The sequence below is a fragment of the Oratosquilla oratoria genome, chromosome 1, assembly GCF_046742065.1.
Source record: "Oratosquilla oratoria isolate Oo_2021 chromosome 1, ASM4674206v1, whole genome shotgun sequence".
Lineage (NCBI taxonomy): Eukaryota > Metazoa > Arthropoda > Malacostraca > Stomatopoda > Squillidae > Oratosquilla > Oratosquilla oratoria.
In genome coordinates this window covers 35,440,791-35,462,575 of record NC_134777.1, presented here as the reverse complement: position 1 = coordinate 35,462,575, position 21,785 = coordinate 35,440,791, and the positions used below count along the sequence as shown (strand labels likewise).

Genomic DNA, 21,785 nt, shown 5'->3' with positions numbered 1-21,785 from the left:
TAAAACTTGATGCGGAGAGATACAAAGACGGGTCACCACGAGCATAGCTCCCCTCCCGTATATTACAACTAGGTACAACTAGGTAAATACAGTCAACAATGCTTTCACAGTTTGGTTTCCAACAACTAGTAAAACGGAGACACTTTACTATCTACCTTTTTATACAGCATACCAAAAGGATTCTTTCCCTATATAAGTGAAGTAGCCAGTCAAGGCATTCCCACCCATCCCACACCCATTTATTAATTTATTTATTTTTAGTAGATGAAGGGCCATTTCTGTTCCCTGCCCACTGCATGGGTCAGAAGCAATTCAGGTCATAACACATCCAGAGCAGGCCCTAACAGCCTTACCTGTTTTACCCCCCCACTGCTTCATTTACATGGCAACCCTCCCTCAGGTTGCATCATCCCTTCCATCGTTCACAAACTTCATTCAGGCCTGTCTTTTGCACTGTTACTTCCCTGCTGGACAGACGTACCACATGCAAGAAAATATAATTTACCATTACTGTCCATTCTCTTCTTTGCTTATGTTAATGTTATTTGCTTGGCTTATGTTTTTGTAAACATGTCCTGCCCTGCTTTGGATTACACTGTGATATTGCTGATGAGGTCTGTTAGCTTGAATAGATTGTTTGTGTGTGAAAATGGTCTGAAATTTTTAATTTGTCAAGAATTGATTAGAAAGTAGGACCAAGAACATGTTTTGATAGTTGTGCTGGACAGATATAGAGAAATCATTTTCTGCCTGTCTTCAAAATCCTATTTCCTCACTTCCATCTGGAGGTGCTGATTCTTGGTCTGGATGAGACTCAGGATTTTTCTATCATTTTTGTATGCCCTCCACCTATCCACATTAAAAAAAAAGTGTCAGCTGGCAACTGCAACCCTCCCACTAGCACAAGCTGGTGATAGAAGTCATTCTACAGTGATAAAACAGTTATTGGTTTTAGACTTTTAGTGTTTCCTTAAAGAGAGGACTTAAGTAAGGTTGCCAACTTGAAGCAGCAGTTATTATTATTTTTTATTTTTATTATTGTTATTATTATTATTGTCATCATCATTATAATCATTGTAAGAGAGTGAAGCTTTTTGGGGAGAAATCTTGTTACAATGCATCATTAAAAAAAAAAAGGGGGGGGAAGTAATTAAAAACCAGCCATAGGTTGCAAGATTTAAACCATTCAAATTAACTATTCACCAACAATGGTGAAGAGAATCTCCAGGTCAAATTAAACAGGCTGCACTAATAATACTTATTCTTATTTCTTACCCTAAAATTATTATTTGAAATATTTTGATGCAGAAATTCCTATAAAGTATTATTTTTCTTTTTTCTAATTGCATTCCTTCTGCATGCTTTTTATTTTCCACACTTTTGTAGTACTAACTTTGCATGGCAATTTTTTTTGTATTTTCATACCTCTTTATTAAACAGTCGAGGCTTTAGCAATCATTATCACGGCAAATATAGTAACAACACTGACAGCTGTATCCATGTCTGCTGTAGCCACCAATGGGTCTATCAAAGCAGGTGGGTGAAATAAGTGGTTAGTTTCCGATTTGATAAAGAATATCAATGTATTATGATAAATTTAAGTAAAATTTTATTGTTGAACCAAATGAAAAATCTAAGATTATTTTATGTCCCTGAGAAGTATAGATTATTTTTGAGTGTAGCTAATGTGAAATTGATGCTACAAACATTGAATGATTCTTCTATTCATTTTGCAGGAGGTGTATACTACATGATATCCAGGTCCTTGGGTCCTGAGTTTGGTGGCTCAATTGGTCTCATGTTTACTGTAGCCAATTCCATCGCTGCAGCTGTATATATCATTGGTTTTTGCGATTCTTTAAAGGTTTGTTCTTACCAAGTTAACTGTAGATATTTGGTGAATACAATTAGGTAAGTAATAGGACAGGGTGGTTGATGGGAGGGTGGTCAAAAGGGTGTTAATGGAATATGTAGTAACACCCAAATAGAGGATTGGAAGAAGTCTGGACTTAAATGTATTCAGGAGAAAAACCAAGGGATTGCCAGGACATCCTATGGATGTGCCTGCTTCACATAAATCTGGAACTGTTGGTCCAGGAGGACATCCACAAAGTGGTCATGGGTTAGTCTAGCCACCATGTCCTCCAAGGCTGTTGGGTATACTGCCTGCACCAACAGCTCCATGTCCTGGGTCAGCTGCAAAAGGGGTTCATCTCATGCCTGTGTCCTGCTCTTTAGGTGTGCACAGTACTCCTTGGCCTGGTGGTACTGGCTAAACCAACACTGCAGAGCCTCTACTGAACTCTCATGTGATGACTGTTGTCCTGAAATCGGTAGCCAAACACCTCTACCGCTGACCTGTGCAGGCACAACATCAGCTGGTTGGCCCATTCCTTGTCTCAGGCTTGGGCATCCACCAACAGCTCAAACTGAGCATGATAGGCTTTCTAAGCCACTTTTCCATTGAACTAAGCTGGTCTCCAATGGTCTGTGCTATGAGGAAATGCAGACAGTGGTGGTGATGTTAGTGGGGTGCTTGAGGGTGTAGGTACATCACAGAGGATGGAAGGAGATGAGGTGCAGGATGTGGTGTTCTGAAAGATAATAGGAACTGAAATCACACTACCAGCTTGGTGTCTGTCAGTATATACTAAGGGCCTCTTCCCCCATATAAGAAAGGTAGCCAACCAGGGAGAGAGGCTGGAGGAAGTGGATACTTGTAGATATTGGGGGTCACATGTGGCAGGGAAGGGAGGAGTGAAGGTAGAGGTAAATTGTAGTTTGAGAAAAACAAGTAAATGCCTTAGGGAATTAAAAAGTGTCATGAGAAATAGGCATCTGGGAATGGATACAAAGAGGAGATTATATGAAGGGGTGATTGTGCCAATGGCACTGTATGGAGCAGAGACTTGGAATTTAAGAGAGGCAGAGAGGAAAAATTTAAATGTGTTTGAGATGAAATGTCTGAGAAGTATGGTAGGGGTTACAAGGTTGGATAGAGTGAGAAATGAGGAGGTGAGGAGGAGAGCTGGGGTGGAAAAGGAGATTACAGATAGGGCTGATGAAAGATTATTGGGATTGTTTGGACACATAGAAAGAATGAGTGAAGAAAAATTAGTAAAAGAGATGTGGAAGGCAGAGGTGGATAGAATAAATAGGAAGGGATGGCTGAGGATGAGGTGGATAGATAGGGTGAAAAGGTCTTTGAGCAAGAGGGGAATGTCTGTTGAGCAAGAAAGGGAGATGGCAGAAGATAGGGGTGAGTAGAGAATGGCTGTGTGTAGATGATACTTTGATGAAAAGATGGGAGGGGATGGTGTGTAATAGAGAGTGGTTATGTTTATATATTTATAAGACTGGCTAATCTTTCTTTCCTTATTATTTACAGGACTTGTTGCATTTCTACTTTGGCGTAAAAATAGTCGATGGAGCAGTAAATGATACAAGGATCATTGGAGTTATTACTTTAGTAGGAGTGTTGGCACTTGCAATTGTTGGCATGGACTGGGTTACAAGGGTAAGTTTTGCATACCACTGGAATAATCAACTTCATTTTTCTTATTATATACATATATATATATATATATATATATATATATATATATATATATATATATATATATATATATATATATATATATATATTTTTTTTTTATGAGAAATATCAGGTCCACATGAAAAATGATGCCACTTATTTTGCTGACAGGAAACCAGCAGCTCCATAGTAACTAGCAATGATTTTCCAGACCCTGTCATAGATCTCCCTGGGAACCAAAATTGTACTGTTTTTAATATTATACTAAGGTCATTGGTTTATAGCATTAGTAAGAGGGAAGCAGTTGATGTTTATCAGCTTTCATGCAAATAGGTGGAGGAAATAGAGCAGGATGAGGATGTTGATAGAGATCTTGTACTTCATTTAGGGACCGAGTATCAGCCCCTCAGTGATAGAGGTGTTGATGATAGTTACTCCTAGGTCCCTTTCCAAGTTGACTTTTTAAACTTCCTTTGTACCAATTTTATATTGTCCCAATATTCTATTTTTGCTTTTTCCAAATTCCATTATACTACATTTCTTGATGTTGAAATTCACGTCACACTGCTGACTCCATTTCCAGATTTTGTCCAGGTCTTCTTGTAATGATTTGCAATCTTCTTCTGTACTTCATTTGCAAAGAAGTTCATATAACATTCCACTCTTTCATCCATGTCATTTATATATATGGCAAGCATTATCAGAGCCAATACAGAGCCTTGTGGGACTCTACTTATCATTTCTTCCCAATTTGAGTTCTTGTCTCTAAGTACCATTCATTTTTTTCCCATTCAAGAAATCTTTCATCCATTCCAATAACTTTCCTTGTATTCCACCTATTGTTTCAATTATTCTTAATTTTCTTAGTATCTTTTTGTGTGGTACATACATACATATATCAAGGCTTTTTCCCCCTTTCAAGGGAGGTAGCCAAAAAGGGAAATGCATAAAAACACTCCCACCCATTTCATCCCTAAATACACTCCACACCCCTCCCACCCTCCCTCTCATCTGAGCACCTCCTGGATGACGGGTCATCCCTGCACCTTGCCCACCGCCCTGGGTCACCACACTTTTTGTGTGGTACTTTGTCAAATGCCTTTCATAAATCTAAGAAGACACAATCTATCCATCTGTCCCTTTCTTGAATCATTTCTATTAGCCTCAAGTAAAAGCATATTAAGTTTGTGTATTTACCTAGTTGTATTTTACGGGAAGGGAAGCTATGCTCGTGGTGTCCCGTCTTCATATCTCATTTTATCTAAACTATTTTTGAATTCATGTATTGTTTTTGCACACATTACTTTCTCATCTAACTTGTTCCAACTGTCTATTACTCTGAGGAAAGCTGTTCTTTTTCAGATGTCTTCTATAGCTGTCTTTCTTGATTTTCTTTCTGTGTCCTCTTGTATTTCTATCATCCCATTTTATTAGATCCTCTCTATCAATAATTTCTATGCCTTTCATGATTCTATAAACAGTTATCAAATCTATCTCTCTCCTTTGCTCTAGTGTCTGTAGCTAAGTTTTGCTAGTCTCTCTTCATATGATAGTTTTGAGAGTGTTGGTGCCAATTTTGTAATTGCTCTTTGTATTCTTTCAAGTTTTTTTATACATTTTTTTGTACTTGGTGACCACATCGTTGCTGCATATTCCAATCTTGGTCTTATCAGAGTGATTAGTATTTTCTTTACCATTTCTTCATCCAGGTATGTAAATGCCACTTTGATTGTTCTTATTAAATTATAAGTTTCACCAAAAATCTTATTTATTTGTTTCTCAGGTGATATATTATTCATAACAATGACTCCCAGGTCCTTCTCATTTTCAACTTTTTTTTATACTTTCTTCTCCCAATTTATATGATCCTGTTATTCTGTTTTTGCTTTTTTCAAATTCCATTATACTACACTTTTTGGTATTGAACTCCATCTCCCACTTCCTACTCCATTCCCAGACTTTATTTAGATCACTCTGTAGTGATTCACAATCTTCTTCTGTGTTCACTTTTTTTAATAGTTTTGCATCATCTGCAAAGAAGTTCATATAACTTTCAATTTCTTCATCCATATCATTAATATATATAGCAAATATTATTGGAGCCAAAACTGTTCCTTGTGGAACACCACTTATTACTTCATCCCAATTTGAGTGTTTGTCTCTTATCATTACTCTCATTTTTCTTTCTTGCAAAAAGTCTTCCATCCATTTAAGCAGTTTGCCCTGTATTCCTCCTTCAATTTCTAATTTCTTAAGCGCTTAAACTTCTTATGTGGTACTTTGTCAAAAGCTTTTTTCAGGTCTAGAAATGCACAATCAGCCCATCCATCTCTTGTATTACATCGATTAGCCTTGAATGGAAACACATTAAGTTTGTGACGCATGATAGTCCTTGGCTAAATCCAAATTCCCTTGGATTTAGTACATTGTTTTTTTCCAACTGCCTTACCCATCTAATTTTGATCATTCTTTCACAAATATTTGCTATTGTACTTGTAAGAGAGACCGGTCTATAGTTAGTAGGCTTTATGTATTGGTACTATATTTGCTCTTTTCCAATCTTATGGAACTTTTCCTTCTTTCAATGAACTGCTTATTAGACTATGTATTTTGTCTGTTAGTTCATTCCTGCATTCTCTCAAAATCCAGTTTGCCATTTCATCTGGTCCATGGGATTTTCTGACATCAAGATTACTGAAGTGGTTTATTATTTCATTTCTTGTTACTACTATCTCTTTCATAGGGGGGACTTTCTCCTCCCACTTGATAATTTCTGCCATTTCTATTTCCTCTGTGTATTCAACTCCTTGTCATAGTTTCTCTAATTATTGTTTGTTTTTTAGTTTGCTGTTTACAAATCTGTACAATAGTTTTGGTTGATCTTTGCATTTTTCTATGACATCTTTTTCATATTTTCTCTTCTCTGCGCACTTATACATATTCATTTCTATAACTAGTATATATTTTCCATTTTTCAGGTCTTATGTATTTTTTCCATTTTATCCAAGCTTTATCCCTTTTGTCTTTTAACTCCCTACATCTTTTGTTGTACCAACACTTTAATATCCTTTTTCTTGTTTTTGTCTTGGAACATACTTTTCCACTCCTTTATAAATTTTTGTCAAAATATTCCCTTTCTCTTCTACTGTTGTTTCCTCCTTGTGTATCCTTTCCCAGTCTGCTTTTTGAAAGACTTCTCTTATTTTATCAAAATTTGTTTTTCCATACATCAATCTTCCCTTTCTACATTGTTCGTTTTTTCCCATGTATTTTTCCTCATTTAGTTCCAGTTCAACCAATATGTGGTCACTTTTTTTTATTGGTGTCTTATATTCAATCTTGTCCACTGTTTTGGGTTCTAATGTGATTATTAGGTCCAGTCTCGATGGTTCTTCCTCATTTCTATACCTAGTATTCTCTTGAATCCATTGCATCATTGTATGGTCTATAATCATATCAAGTAGTACATTTCACCATAGGTCGTCTCCACTCTTCACTTTTATCTCTTCCCAGCAGATTTCTTTACAATTTAAGTCACCCATTATAACTATTCTTCCTCCATCTTCCATTATCATCTTTAGTGTTATCCTTATGTCTTCTGACATATTTTTGTGTTCTCTCTCTTCCCACAAAGCCATTTTAGGAGGCACATGATTTACTACAAACTTCCTGCTCTTCCCATCCCTGTTCTCCACTTCCATCATAATCATCTCTACTCTATTCTTTCCATATGTGACATTCCTCACATTTATATCCTTAGTCAGGAACATAACTCCACCCCCTTGTTTTACCTCTCTGTTTCTAATCCAATAATTATATACACCATATCCTACACTGTTGGGATGGTAGTGGACCTTTCAATTTTGTCTCTACAATTCCCATTATGTCCGGTCCGTTTCTTTTTCCTTCAGGTAACCATTCAGTTCATTCAAGCCTGTTATTAGGCCAACTATATTTGTGTAAGACACTTTTAATTTTCTGCTACTTCCATCGTGTTTTCTGTTTCCCTTCCATTTTTCTCTCCTATGAACCATTTCCTCACTTTCATATCCACTAATCTCCAGTAGAATTTCTCTTTTTCTGACTGTTCTTGTTTTTTTCCTTAGCTTCTAGTCTTTTTGTTTTCTCATCCTCTCTTTCCTCTTTTTATCCATACCTGTTTATATAGATCACTGTTTGCTAGTTTCCATGTTTTTGTTAACCCCTTCCATACGGTGCCGCACACGTAGGCGTCATGGACTTAGATCTCGGTGGCAGCAGCCAATGCCAGCCGTACGACGTGTCGTAATAATACTCGCATCATAAAATATAGTCACCGCTTATATCGATCGTTCTCTCTTCACCCGTGAATTTTGATAACCATAGAAAATGCGATTACAAAAGAATTAGAAAGAATGTCATTATGGAGGGGCAACTGCAATAAATATAATCAAGACGCCGATATGGCAGCCTCGCGAATACACTCGCTCCCCATGACGCCTACGTGTGCGGCACCGTATGGAAGGGGTTAAGATATTCTCTGTTGTCGTTTGTGACCTGAATTTAACCTTAATTGGTCTGATCTAAACTGTATTGCATTCCCCTATTCTATATATTTCTTCAATTTCTTTCCCTGTTTCTTGTTCATCCTCTGGAACTGCTTCTAATATCTTGTTTACTTTTCCTTCTCCTCTTTTACTCTTGTAGTCCTATTTGGATTATGCTTCTCTTCCATCCCTAATATAATTATACATTTCTTTTTGTCCGCTAAGTCATGTGTAGCAGGGAATTGAGAAGTGGGAAAGAAGGCAAACTGTGGAGTAATGGAAACACATAAAAGTCTTAGGAGCAATGGACAAGAAACAGGGATGACCCTTCAGCCACAAGGAGCTAAGATAAAGGGGAAACAAATGGATGACAGTTTAGAGTGGGATGGGTGGGGGTGGGTGTATGCCATGGCTTAGGTTGGTGGGAACATAAAGCCTTTTTATATATAGATAGGTATGCAAACATCACACAAGGTCTACTCCCTAGATAAAATTTATGTGAGGTGGAGTGCTTGTGTGATGGTAGGGAGTGGAGAAAGTGAATGGTTTGAAGTCAAGTTGGGGTTGTGCCAGTTATATAATGCCACCATAATTGTTCAATGCATACATGGCTGGGGTAGCATGGGAGATAAATGCTAGGGTGATGGGTGTAGTTTTGGATATAGTAAGTAAAGAAGAAAGTGGGAGGTGAGCCAGTTGTTTAAGGATGACACTGAGCTTGTGAATGGGTTAGAGGAGGGTCTGATAAAGCTAGTGGCAGAGTTTGGGATGGTATGTGAGAGGAAAAAATTGAAAGCAAATACAGGGAGTCCTCAGTTTACATTGGTCTTGATTTACATTGTTTCAAAGCTGGCAATGCTTGTCCCTGTACATTCCCCTTTGCTTGGTTTCCCTTTTTATAAATATATATATATATATATATATATATATATATCACAACACCACTGAAGAGGATTGCAGTTAGCAATCGAAATATATAGTTTTTGCTTTCTCAACTCTTTCTTTCGTCCAGCTGTAGTGTCAGTTGTGATTTACAAATGTGTCATTACATTTCTCACCAGTGATATATATATATATATATATATATATATATATATACATACATATATATATATACATACCATATTTTTCGGACTATAAGGCGCGGCCAAAATCCTTAAAATCGGCCAAAATCGGGTGGTGCGCCTTATGTGTGGCTTCAGTGGAAAAAAATGCCTTGGACAGTGACGTACTATTTTGACACGTTTTGTAGCTAGCCTGCCGATGGCAACAGTGCATAGTCCTAGCAAAAGTTACAACCAAGTTATAACCAAGATGCATGTATCTTGACAAGAATATTGCAAAAACTTAGACAGTTTTCGAGTCCATGCCACCGCATTCATTCACGCTATCATGGCTATGACATGATAGCGTCCACAACACAGACAGCCATTTTGCATTGGTCTAGTCTCGCTCCACTCAGACTGTAGTCATTTGGGTATTCTTTTAGTTTCGACCATGGGCGCAATATAGCAATAAAAAAATTATTATTAATTTTGTAAATTAAAATGTATCAACGTAATATGCAATTTTATGGGTGGAAATGAAAATAAAAATTGCCTTGCTACAAGCAAATATGCTAATGAACGAAGTCGGTAGCATAGGATTGGGACGCCATCTTGTCTCGGTACTTCCGACAGTACCTCGCCAGGTAAATTTTCTTGAAGGAATGTTATGGAGAGGAGATACATGCATTCCTTCAAGCTGCAAGAACTTTGTATACCCCGCAAGGTGAGAGAGTGGTTGAAAAGCCCGCCAACGTCTCTCACGACGATGACAACGAGGACGATCCGGATGACATTTAATTTGCAGGTAATGATTTATTAAACACAGGTTAGGTTAGGTTAGATGAATTTATCATCCTTTCATTTCTTCGATGTCAGCATCTATCATAACAAACATGGCGTACCATTCATCCGACACGACTTCGTTACTTACGAAATCTGTTTAAGCACCTTTTTTGTTTTTTATTTCCGCTCACAAAATTGCATATTACGTTGATATATTATAATTTACAAAATTAATCATTAATTTTCTATTACTATATTGCACCCATGGTCGAAACTAAAAATTTACCTTCATTTGTAATCCTGTGTTTTTAAGTGAATAGAGAATTCTGGGAATAAAACTGCTAATGTTGGTTTAATTCCCCACAATTCCCGTAACGTGTGTATGTTGTTTTTTAGGGGTATTGGCAGGGCAGAGTCCATGGAGGTGGTCTGATTTCACTGACCAAAATAAAAAAAAATATATCATTTTTGTAATTTTGCTAAATCCCAACCGATTTTTCTCATTCAACAACGAAAATGTTCAGTTCTGAATGCACTCACATATGCATGATTATCCGATGACGAGACCAGGTGCACCTTATGGTCAGGCGCGCCTTATGTAAGGACGGGGAATAGCAAATTACGGGTGCGCCTTATGGTCCGAAAAATACGGTACATATATATATAAATATATATATATATATATATATATATATATATATATAATTAAAAGAATTAGTTGGTGAGCATAGCAGAGGAATATGGCATCATAAAACAATAGACTGAGGGTTGTGTGCCATTTTGGATTTCTACTTATTGTTTGCTCTCTCATTTGTGTTGTTATTTAGGAACTTTTTTCCTTTCATTATGGCTCCCAATCAACTGCATAAGAATGGATTTCCATATTAACTCAAGGACCCCCTGTATGGGTAAAAGTAAGTTGATGACGTGTACAAGAGGCGAGGATGACAATGAGTTGGAAGTAAGTTTTTAAGGAGAGAGATTAAAGGAAATGGATAGTTTTAAGTATTGAAAATCATATATAGCAGGGAATGAAAGAATACAAGTGGAGGTAAACTGTAGAATGCAGGAAGCAAGTAATTGTCTTGAAGAAATGAAAAGTGTTGTAAGAAAGAGTTATCTGGGGATGGATGCAAAGAGAAGGCTATATGAATTTGTGATTGTGCCTACAATACTGTATAGGGCAAAAGCTAGGAATTAAGGGAGCCAGAAAGGAAGAACTTAAATGTACATATGCACATATATACCTAAATAAAGATATATATTTTTTTTTTCCAGGTTCAAATGGGTCTCCTGTTCTTACTCATTGGATCACAAATTGATTTTGTTGTTGGTGTTTTCATGGGTCCTCAGTCTGATCAAGCAAAAGCAGAAGGATTTACAGGCCTTAGTAGTAAGTAATTTTGTTCCATAGTGAATGAAAATGCATGTACACAGTTTGTGTGGATGTTTACCTTGCTAACTGAGTAAAACAAAGTTTGTAATGAGCAAGTACCATCAGATGGATGGATGGATGGATGGGGTGAAGGGGGCTTTGGGGAAGAGGGGAATGTCTGTTGAGGAAGGAAGGGAGAGGACGGAAGACAGAGGTGAGTGGAGAATGGTTGTATATGGATGATGTTGTGATTGCATGAGGAGAAATGGGCGGGGGGGGTGGGGGGTGGGGTAGTATGTGTGAGTAAATTTTGACGCAGCCCGAAGGGATTTCTCCCCGTCCTTGCCTTATATGCAAAGGGGGACGGAGAGGGGGGGTCGCCGATTAAATGAAGCGGCCTTGCTGTGGATGTACTGTGTCTTGCGACACTGCTTCTGACCCAGGGCAGTGGGCAGGGTGCAGGGATGACCCGTCATCCAGGAGGTGCTCAGATGAGAGGAAGGGTGGGAGGGGTGTGGAGTGTATTTGGGGATGTAATGGGTGGGAGTGTTTTTGTGCCTTTCCCTTTTTGGCTACCTCCCTTGGAAGGGGGAAAAAGCCTTGGTATATGTATGTATGTATGTATGTACCATCAGACACCAAAGATAAACTCACAACCCAAGGTAATAATTTCTGATGTTTGCCCCCTCTTTTTATACTGTTGAATCTTTGAGGGATGATCTGTACCAGTTGTTAGATTTTTCCTAAAGGAAAAATTACCCACAATTGTTTCAGTGGCGCTACAATTTGAGAAATGACATGTTCATTTCATGCAAGTGCCTTTTAACCAGTACCCATAGACTTTCTCTGAGATTAGGGTCTGGGGTATTACCAACCCAGTCTTAGAAATATAAGATTTGACAGTCATCAGGCCATCAATCAGTCATTCCATTGTCTCAGGTCTCTCTTGCAGGAGACCCATGGCTCACAGGTAATGAGTAACAGCCACTGGATTGGCCCACAAACCACTCATAGAGGAGATATTATTGCTGGTGTCTGGGAAAGGTTAGAGAAATGCAATGTAAGATGAAGTGTTCATTGTCCTGTGTAGTGATTACATTTGGGGCAATATGTATATGTGGCTAGGCCTATTCTGTGTTGGTCTTGTTTTAAAGCTGTATGATGGCATGAATTTAGATGTGCTAATATGGTTCTTGCTTATTTTGGTAAGGATTTACTTGTAGGTCTAATACCTTGAGGAATTTGGTGGAGTAACAGAGTTTGATGGTCAATCTTGGAGTGTTTGTTTTGAGATATGAATGTGTTGTATGGTGTTGGTGGAAGGTCATAGATGTTTTAGTAGTCTTTGTCTATGTAGAACTTTAGTTGCATTCAGTTGCTTGAATCACTCATCTCAACACAACACCCAACTATATATATTGTTACGTATTCGCATGTACATTAACTCACCTTTTTCTATTGCACATGGGCCGTGATCATGGAATCACGAGTTAAAGACAAGTTCACGCCTACAATTGTCCGGATCAGGGAAAGGCAGGAGTTCAGTCTTCTCTTGTTTATTCTGCTTAGCGAACATGAGGATTTTACACGTGTGTTCAACACCAATGCTAGGCTTACTCTCTGCTATTCGGGGTATGGCAGGCGACGCCGGGACCCCCCCTGGCGTCCCCCCACCATACCCTCGCTACATACCCCCTTGCTTATGCTTCGACTCTCCGACATCACGCATCACTTACACGCATACCAACCATCCAGGCACACTATGCAACATTCATACATGCAATTTTGCCACAATATCTATATATATACACATACATATATATTTATTTTTCTTTCTTTTCTTCCACATAAGGAAGTCAATACCCTGGCACCTACTCTACCATAAACTATGCAACACATGCCACTATTGGTTTCACCTAAAATATACAACACTTGGCAAAACAAACCAATATGCAAAGAACTGGAGCTGCAACCAACACATGGCAACATTTTCATCCACAAACATCTCAATAGGAGATGGGACCCAATGAGCATTACTCCTTTTCCTGTATACCACAATTATGTAAATACAATTACGTAGGTAAATGCACCCTAAACTTACTACAGATAAACATAAATGGACTCACTAACAAATGGCAACAGCTGCTTCACTTCTTATGCAGTGCTACATTCATGTAGCATTAATTCAAGATATAAAACTAAATCCAATTACATAACAAAAAACAAACCAAAACAAGATACATGGGTGGCCTCACAGTACTGTTACACAACAGCATACCCTTCTCCAACAAAATAAGAGATACCAGACAAACACTCACAGACCCAGCATCCGAAATAATCACTATCCAAACACAAATAAAGAAAACAATCTATACTATCACAAACCTAAACATCCTGCCAACTACACCAACCCCATAAGACTTATCCCTCAACTCCAACCACCTATTAACAAGCCACATACTTGTAGGTGATAAAAATGCAAATCATCCAGTCAGGCTTGACATACAAACATCTGACCAAAGAGGACAAATACTTGAACAACTACCCAACCCAAACATAATTAACTCCATCAACAACCCCGTTAGATAACCTCTCTGACACAATCAACAACCAATATACCCTGGCATAACAATGTGTTTACCCTTCTTTCAAATACAAACAACATGGGAACCATACTAAATCTTCCATCCAATCACTTCCCAATAAAGATTACCATAGAACTGGAAGAGAACATACACCCCACATACAAAAGATCTTACAGCAAAGTGGCAAAATTTTGAGAAAGAGAATACTTTGAAATAGACTAGTACCCATTGCTGGATAAAGCATTGAGAAAAATAGTACCTACCATCAAGAAAGTGAGCAAGAAACACATTCTCAGAGGGTACAGGAAAATTCTCAACTATAACTAGATAAAGAAAGGAAGCAGTGCATTAGCGCCTGAAATAAAGCTAACAGAGCATTAGGTTTCATTGCTAGGACGGTAATGAATCTAGCAATAGTTAGACCCATCCTTGACTATGCGGTACAGTTTTGGTCTCTGTCCTACAGAATGGACATAAATTCACTAGAATCAGTACAGAGGAGAATGACCAAAATGATACATGGACTCGGAAATTTGCCTTACGAAGAGAGGCTTAGGCACCTAGACTTACACTCTCTGGAAAGACGCAGAGTGTGGGGTGATCTAATAGAAGTGTTCAAGTGGATCAAAGGCTTTAACAAGGGTGATGCAAACAAGGTCATCATAATAAAACAACAGGGCAGGACTCGCAGTAATGGGTATAAACTGGACAAATTTAGATTTAAGAAGGAAATAGGCAAGAATTGGTTTACTAATAGGGTGGTCGATGAATAGAATAAACTTAGTAACCATGTAGTAAGTGCTGAAACTATCAGTTGTTTTAAAAAATGATTAGACAACTTTATGGATGGGGATGACAGGTGGTGATGGATACGGAGCTGCCTAGTGTATTCTTATGAAACCCAAACTAACAGAACAAGAAAAAAACAACTACAACAGTTAAATGAAAACATCACAAAAGTAACAAACAAAAACGGGAAGAAAATGAGAAGAACTAACCAACGAAATAGTCAGAAATCTGATAATGACAAAATGTGGAGAGCTGTAAAAACCATCAAAAGCTTGAAATTAAATCCTACCCACCCCACTTATGAAAAAGATGGTACAACTGAGGGGAAAATATCATGACCAAAATTGTAGGGCAACATCAATGAGCATTTCTCCATAACAAGCTTCAACTCCACAACACTAGAAAATAAGAATATAATTACAGAAATATAGAAAATCAAACCAGACACTGAAGCTGACCCCCTCCCTCCCTCCCGTTCACCATTAAATATATAGAAAGAGCCACAAAACGAAACAGAAAAGTTCCAAGCTGGAGGCCCAGACAGGATCTCAAATATCCATCTGAAATACCTTGCCCAAACATCCATAAGAGCAGGACCATAAGTCACTTGGGATAATATACTGGGTTGTTGTCTTGTGATTTTTAGTGTAGGACAATATAGATTAAGGTGTTTTGTGTCTTCTGTGTGTTGGTACCATTTGGGGCAGTTTAAATCTGTTGCCATCCCTATTCTGTGTTGGCACTCCCATAATGCTGGATGGTGTCCTGAATACAGGCATACCATTGTATTTACCTAGTTGTAATATAAGGGAGGGGAGCTATGCTCGTGGTGACCCGTCTTTGTATCTCTCCGCATCAAGTTTTATCTTAAAATCTTGTATAGTGTTAGCACATACTGTTTTGTTGTCTAATTTGTTCCATGTATTTATCGCTCTGTGTGGGAAACTGTTCCTTTTCAAGTTTTTTCTATAACTATCCTTTATCAAATTTTTTCCGTGTCCTCTTGTTTTACCGTTTTCTCACACTAATAGGTCGTTCCTGTCTAAAACTTCCATTCCTTTCATGATTCTGTAGATAGCAAATCTCCTTTTTCTCTTCTTTATTCCAGAGTTGGTGAGTTCAATTTGGATAGTCTTTGCTCATATGTTAGTTCGGCGAGTGTCGGTGCTAGTTTGGTTGTCGCTCTTTGTAATCTTTCTAGTTTCTTAATATTCTTTTTGGTAGTGGGTGTCCAAAGTGATGCTGCGTACTCAAGTTTTGGTCTTATTAGTGTAGTTAGTATTTTCCTTATCATTTCTTCGTCCATATAAGTAAATGCCACTTTGATTGCTCTCAATAAGTTGTAGGTTTCTCCGAACATCTTATTTATATGCTTATCTGGTTTCATGTCCTTTCCAATCATCACTCCAAGATCTTTTTCATAGTTTTTTTTTTTTTTTTCTTCCCCAATTCTGTAATCTTTTGATATTCTGTTTCTACTCCTCCCAAATTCCATTATACTGCATTTCTTAATATTGAATTTCACTTCCCACTTTTGAGTCCAATTCCATATTGTGTCCAAATCTTGTTGCAATGAGTTGCAGTCCTCTTCCGTTTTTACCTTCTTAAGTAATTTTGCATCATCTGCAAAAAAAATTATGTAGCACTCCATGCCTTCATTCATGTCATTAATGTATACAGAGAACATGATCGTGGCCAGTACTGATCCTTGCAGGACACTGCTTTTTACTTCTTCCCAGTTGGAGAATTTTTCTCTAATTACAATTCTCATTTTCCTCCCAATCAGGAAGTCTTTCATCCATTCCAATAATTTTCCTCTGATACCACCTTTTGACTCTATCTTATTTATTAGTTTCCTATGAGGTACCTTATCAAATGCCTTTTGCAGGTCCAGAAAAGTACAGTCTGCCCATCCATCTCTTTCTTGTATTATGTCTACTAATCTTGAGTAAAAGCAGATCAGATTTGTTGTACAGGATCTCCCTTGTCTAAATCCAAACTGATTTGGGTTCAGTATAGATTTTTCTTCCAGGTATTTAACCCATCTGTTTTTGATCACTCTTTCACAAATTTTTGCTATTGTGCTTGTTAGTGAGACTGGTCTGTAGTTAGATGGATCTTCCTTATCACCTCCCTTATAAATTGGTACAATGTTTGCTTTTTTCCAGTCCAATGGTACTTTTCCTTCTTTAAGTGATGATTTAATTATATCATATATTTTGTCAGTTAATTCTTCCATGCATTCTTTCAGTATCCAGTTTGCTATTCCGTCTGGGCTATGTGATTTTCTGACATCCAGGGTTTTAATTTGATCACTGATTTCTTTTTGTGTTACGTTTATTTCTTTCATTGCTGGGGATAATTGTCTCTCTCTAACTTCACTGTTAGGCGAGTTTTCTATTGTGAATCCTGATCTGAAGTGGTTGTTCATTATTTCAGCCATTTCCAGTTCGTCTGTAAATTCCTTTTTATCTTGGCACAGTTTTTCTATTTCTTGTTTGTTTTTCAGTTTTCCATTTACATATTTGTAAAATAGTTTGGGTTCTTCTTTACATTTGTCTATTATCTTTTTTTCATAATTTCTCTTTTCATCTCTGCGTATTTTTACATATTCGTTTCTTAGTTTGATGTATGTTTGCCATTTGCTTTGTTTCTTATCTCTTGTCTGGTGTGGAAGGGTTTTCTCTGTAGGACTTATATCTGGGGGTTTGTTATTGGAGTATTGAGTTTGGGAGTCTTTCTTGAAGGGCTTGTCCAATAATTTGAGTGTAGATGTGCTTAAGTGTGGATTTTTTGTGTAGTTAAAGATGTTTGTGTAACATGCTGCTGTTTTTATTTTTATTATTATTTTTTTTTATTCTGTTGTTAGTGTTTGTGACATAGTGTGAAGGGTGTATAGTGGTTAGGGTTTTCACCTATTAACTACTGGTTAGACAACAAAATCCTAAACATGCGGAAAAGATTTCATATAATCCCTGTTTTGAAACTAAACAAACCCCCTAAACACTGTGTATCATACAGACCAGCCTCACTACTATCCACAATATCCAAACTAATGGAAAGACTAGCAGCAGCAAGAAACAGACTAGAATTACATACCCCAACCAATCTGGATTCAGTTAAGGCCACTCTACCATCCCACCATTAACAAACATCGCACAACAATTGTTGGAAGGTTACAATAAAAATACTATACCAGAAAGAACATTTATGGTACCCATAGATATTTTATTAAACTGTGACTGTCCCTATGTGATGCTGTCCCACACTCTTAATACTGTCCTGTACCACTTCTCTAAATGTTCATTTCCTTTTTTTGCCGAACCCTGTAGTGAGAGAGGAGAATATTGCCACAGAGTGTTCCTACTTGAGTTATAAAAGATGACAAAAGTGGGACTGGGATAGAACTAGGCATCCTACTCTCTGTTGTCCCAAAGGGGACATTCCTAAAAAATGCAAAGGCATAAGATAGTCTGGGAGGAGTTTTCCAACCAGAACCCTAATGTTTGAGTCTCTTAATGTGCATGGATGTGGTACTGATGAGAGTAAAAGGGAATAGATAGGCAGTATATTTGTGAGAAAAAAGATGGATATATTGGCATTGTGTGAAACTAAGTTGAGAGGGAGGGGTGAGTTTGAGTTTGAAAGTGTAGTTGGTAGGGTGTCATGAGTGAAGAGAGGACAAAGTTTGTACTATTAAGTGAAGAGATAGGTAAATGTGCGGTGAAGTGGAAGGAGGTTCCTTCAAGGTTAATGTGGATGAAAGTGAAACTGGGAAGGGAGATGTGGGTTTTTGTAAGTGCATATGGGCCTGGTAGTGAGAAGAGTGTAGAGGAAAGGGAGGCTTTTTGGATGGATTTAAATGAGTGCATAAAGGGTTTAGGGAGAAATGTCCATGTAGTGGTAATGGGAGATCTTAATGCTAGGGTAGGAAATGAACCAGTAGACGGAGTGGTAGGGAAGTGTGGAGTTCCAGGAAAAAATCATAGTGAAGAGTTGATGGTGGAGATGTGTAGAGAGTTGATGATAGCAAATACAATGTTTGGGAAGAAAGTCAAGCATAAGTACACATGGGAGAGAGTGGTGGATGGAAGGGTGGTAGATCGGGCATTAATGGAATACATAGTGGATGGGGGACTGGCTGGTGAGGTTGTGTAATGTTTGTCTAAAAGAGGGTAGAGTACCAGAGGACTGGAGAAGTGCCTGTATAGTTCCACTTTACAAAGGAAAAAGGGACAGAGGTGAGTGTAGTAGCTTCAAAGGGATCAGTTTTTTGAGTGTAGTTGGGAAGGCTTATGGGAGGGTTTTGATTGGAAGCATAAGGAGAGGAACAGAGAAAGTAATTGGTGAGGAACAGTGTGGCTTTAGGACAGGAAGGGGTTGCGTGGATCAGATTTTTGTGGTAAGACAGATATGTGAGAAAGCTTTAGGAAAAGGTAAGGATGTTTTTTAGACCTTTATCGATTTAGAAAAGGCCTATGACAGGGTAGACATGAAGGCACTGTAGGCGGTATTGCAGATATATGGGATAGGGGGAAAGCTTTTAAGAGAAGTCAAAAGTTTTTACAAGAGTAGTAGAGCCTGTAATAGACCCAAACCTTAGGGTGCTGGTAGGAAAACTCCTAGACCCTCTTATGTCTACTTTTTTTTAGGAATGCCCCCTGTGGGGCTACAGGGAGAAGGATGCCTGGTCCCAATCCCCATCCCATTTTTCTTGCCTCTTACAATCCAAGTGGGAATACTTGGTGGCAGCATTCTTTTCCCCCCCACCACAGGGTAGGCAAAACAAGGAAATGAAATTCAGAGAAATGGTACAAGACAGCAACAGGGGGTTGGGGAACAGCATAACGGAGGGACAGTAGCAGTATAATAAAAGTTTCATAATTTCTCTGTGAGCAGAGTCCTCCTCTATCACAGACAAAATGATGTGTGGCTCTGGTCCATAGGGGCACCCCATATAGACCCTAAAGTATCAACTGCATGCTACTCTGCCACAACAACATGCAGCCAATACCCCAGATGGATGAGGATAATTATCCTCATAATAAAGGTATTTCCTTTACCCTGTCCTCTCATACTTGTCTGTACAAATCTATGTTGTATTAGTGTGGGTCTGTTTCTGTATCACTGGTATGTTGGAAGAGGTGAACTGTAAATTCATGTTAGCTCTTTGAACTAATGGAGGATAGTTGAAGTTGATAGAAATCTAGGGCCTGGTCCAGAAACTGTGTGGTAGGTAAGGGTGTTGATGGGATTTGAAGACAGGCAGCAGAGAGATGATGCATTTGGATGTCCAGTTTTGCCACTCAGTTAATCACTCACTCATTGCATTGAGTTTTTCTAACTGGAAAACCTGCAGCCCCATAATGGCTGGCAACAGTCATTGGAACCTCCCACAGATCTTTCCGGGAAGAAACTTTGAACTGTCATGTGTGCCTCATCATTGTTGGACTGTTTCTCTTTCACTGGCTTAAAGTTATAGGGAGAAGAGAGCAGTTGCTAGTTGTCAGCTCTTTGTGTATGAAAAAGTGAAAGAAATACAGTTGAAGTTTATAGATTTGGGCCCAGACTGGAGAAAGAGTTTCAGCCCCTCATGGCTTCACCTCCAAATGGAGATGAGGGGGGGGGGGGTTGTCAGGTTTTGAAAATGGGTAAATTACTGCCCTTCTTGTAGGACCAACACATGTTGGTACCCATCATTGGCCCCTGTCTGTCTTTTGGACTACCACATGGAAGTGCTCATCATTGATCCCATGATGATGACAGTAGTGCCTATTGAGTGCAGTTTTCAATTTTGTTACTTAATTTATTAATTATGTAGTGTGATTATTATATTATTGTGTACTGACCTCCATTAATGATTATTTTTCTTTCAGGTGAAACCCTCAATTCTAATCTGTATTCAGACTATCGAAAAGATGACGGAATAGAATATAGCTTCTTTGGAGTATTTGGTGTATTCTTCCCAGCTGTTACGGGTATTGTAGCTGGTGCAAACCTTTCGGGAGATCTTAAGGTGAGAAATTAAGAAATGAATAAATAAATCATGAAGTATTTAAATTATATATAATTGGGTATTGACTGCATGTCATCATGCACTAGTGATTGCATAATAACATACATCCAATGATTTAAGGAATGTTTTGGGGTGCTCGTATGAACCAGAGCCACACATCATTGGTCAATGTTAGAGTAAAAGCTCAACTCCTAGAGTAATTATGCTACTCTTATACTACAACTATCTTTACTTTATGCTGCTCCCTTGAAAGTTGTCCTTTAACACTTGTGTGACAACCTCTTCTTATACCCTGTGGTAGGGGAGAGAGAAGAATTCTGTCACTGAGATTCCCATGCAACTTTTAAAAGTCATCAAAGTGGGATGGAGTGATGGGAGTAAGGATCTTGCTCTTTGTATTTTCATCCTATGTGAAGTCAAGGTATTCGGGGGTTTGGAAAGAGAACTCCAAACAGAACCCTAAAAATTGGGTCATCAATGTGCATGGCTGTGGTACAGATGAATGTAAAAGGGAAGATATTGACACAGTATTTGTGAGAAGGAAGATGGATGTGTTAGCATTAAGTGAAACTAAGATGAAAGGGAGGGGTGATTTTGAGTTTGGGAGTGTAGTGGGGAGAGTGTTGGGAGTGATAATGGGGTGAGGGAGGAGTGTCTCTTGGATCTGCTGGTAAGTGATGAAATAGGAAAATATGTATTTACCTAGTTGTATCTTCTGGGAAGGGGAGCTGTGGTCATGGTGCCCCATCTTTGTATCTTGCAGTGTCTAGTTTGCTCTTAAATTTCTACCACAGTGTTGATTTTTTTTTTTCTCCAGATCTCTTCTATAACTATCCTTTTTTTTTTTTTTCCATGTCCTCTTGTGTTTCTCTTGTCCCAATTTAGTAGGTCCTGTCTATCATGGACTTCTGTGCTTTTCATGATTCTGTAGATGGTGAGTAGGTCACCTCTTTCTCTTCTTTGTTCCAGAGTTGGTAATTTCAATTTAGTCAGTCTCTCTTCATATGACAGGTTTGAAAGTGTTAGGGCCATTTTTGTGGTTGCTCTCTGGATTCTTTAGATTTTCTTTATATTCTTTTTGGTACTGGGTGACCATAGTGTTGCAGCTCAATCTAGGCCTTATTAGTGTG

The 21,785-nt window shown here is 38.3% G+C and overlaps 1 protein-coding gene across 2 annotated transcripts in view; it reads left to right on the top strand.

Annotated features, from left to right (window-relative positions):
* Positions 1-21,785, top strand: part of LOC143032857 (bumetanide-sensitive sodium-(potassium)-chloride cotransporter-like) — a 292,888-nt gene that overhangs the window by 194,343 nt on the left and 76,760 nt on the right. The window contains exons 4-8 of one of the 2 annotated variants that reach the window (XM_076198045.1): positions 1,441-1,536; positions 1,737-1,864; positions 3,389-3,517; positions 11,169-11,283; positions 20,516-20,655. In XM_076198045.1, coding sequence (XP_076054160.1) covers positions 1,441-1,536; positions 1,737-1,864; positions 3,389-3,517; positions 11,169-11,283; positions 20,516-20,655 — 608 coding nt within the window. The remainder of the gene's footprint in view (positions 1-1,440; positions 1,537-1,736; positions 1,865-3,388; positions 3,518-11,168; positions 11,284-20,515; positions 20,656-21,785) is intronic. The other variant, XM_076198052.1, reaches the window with a different exon arrangement.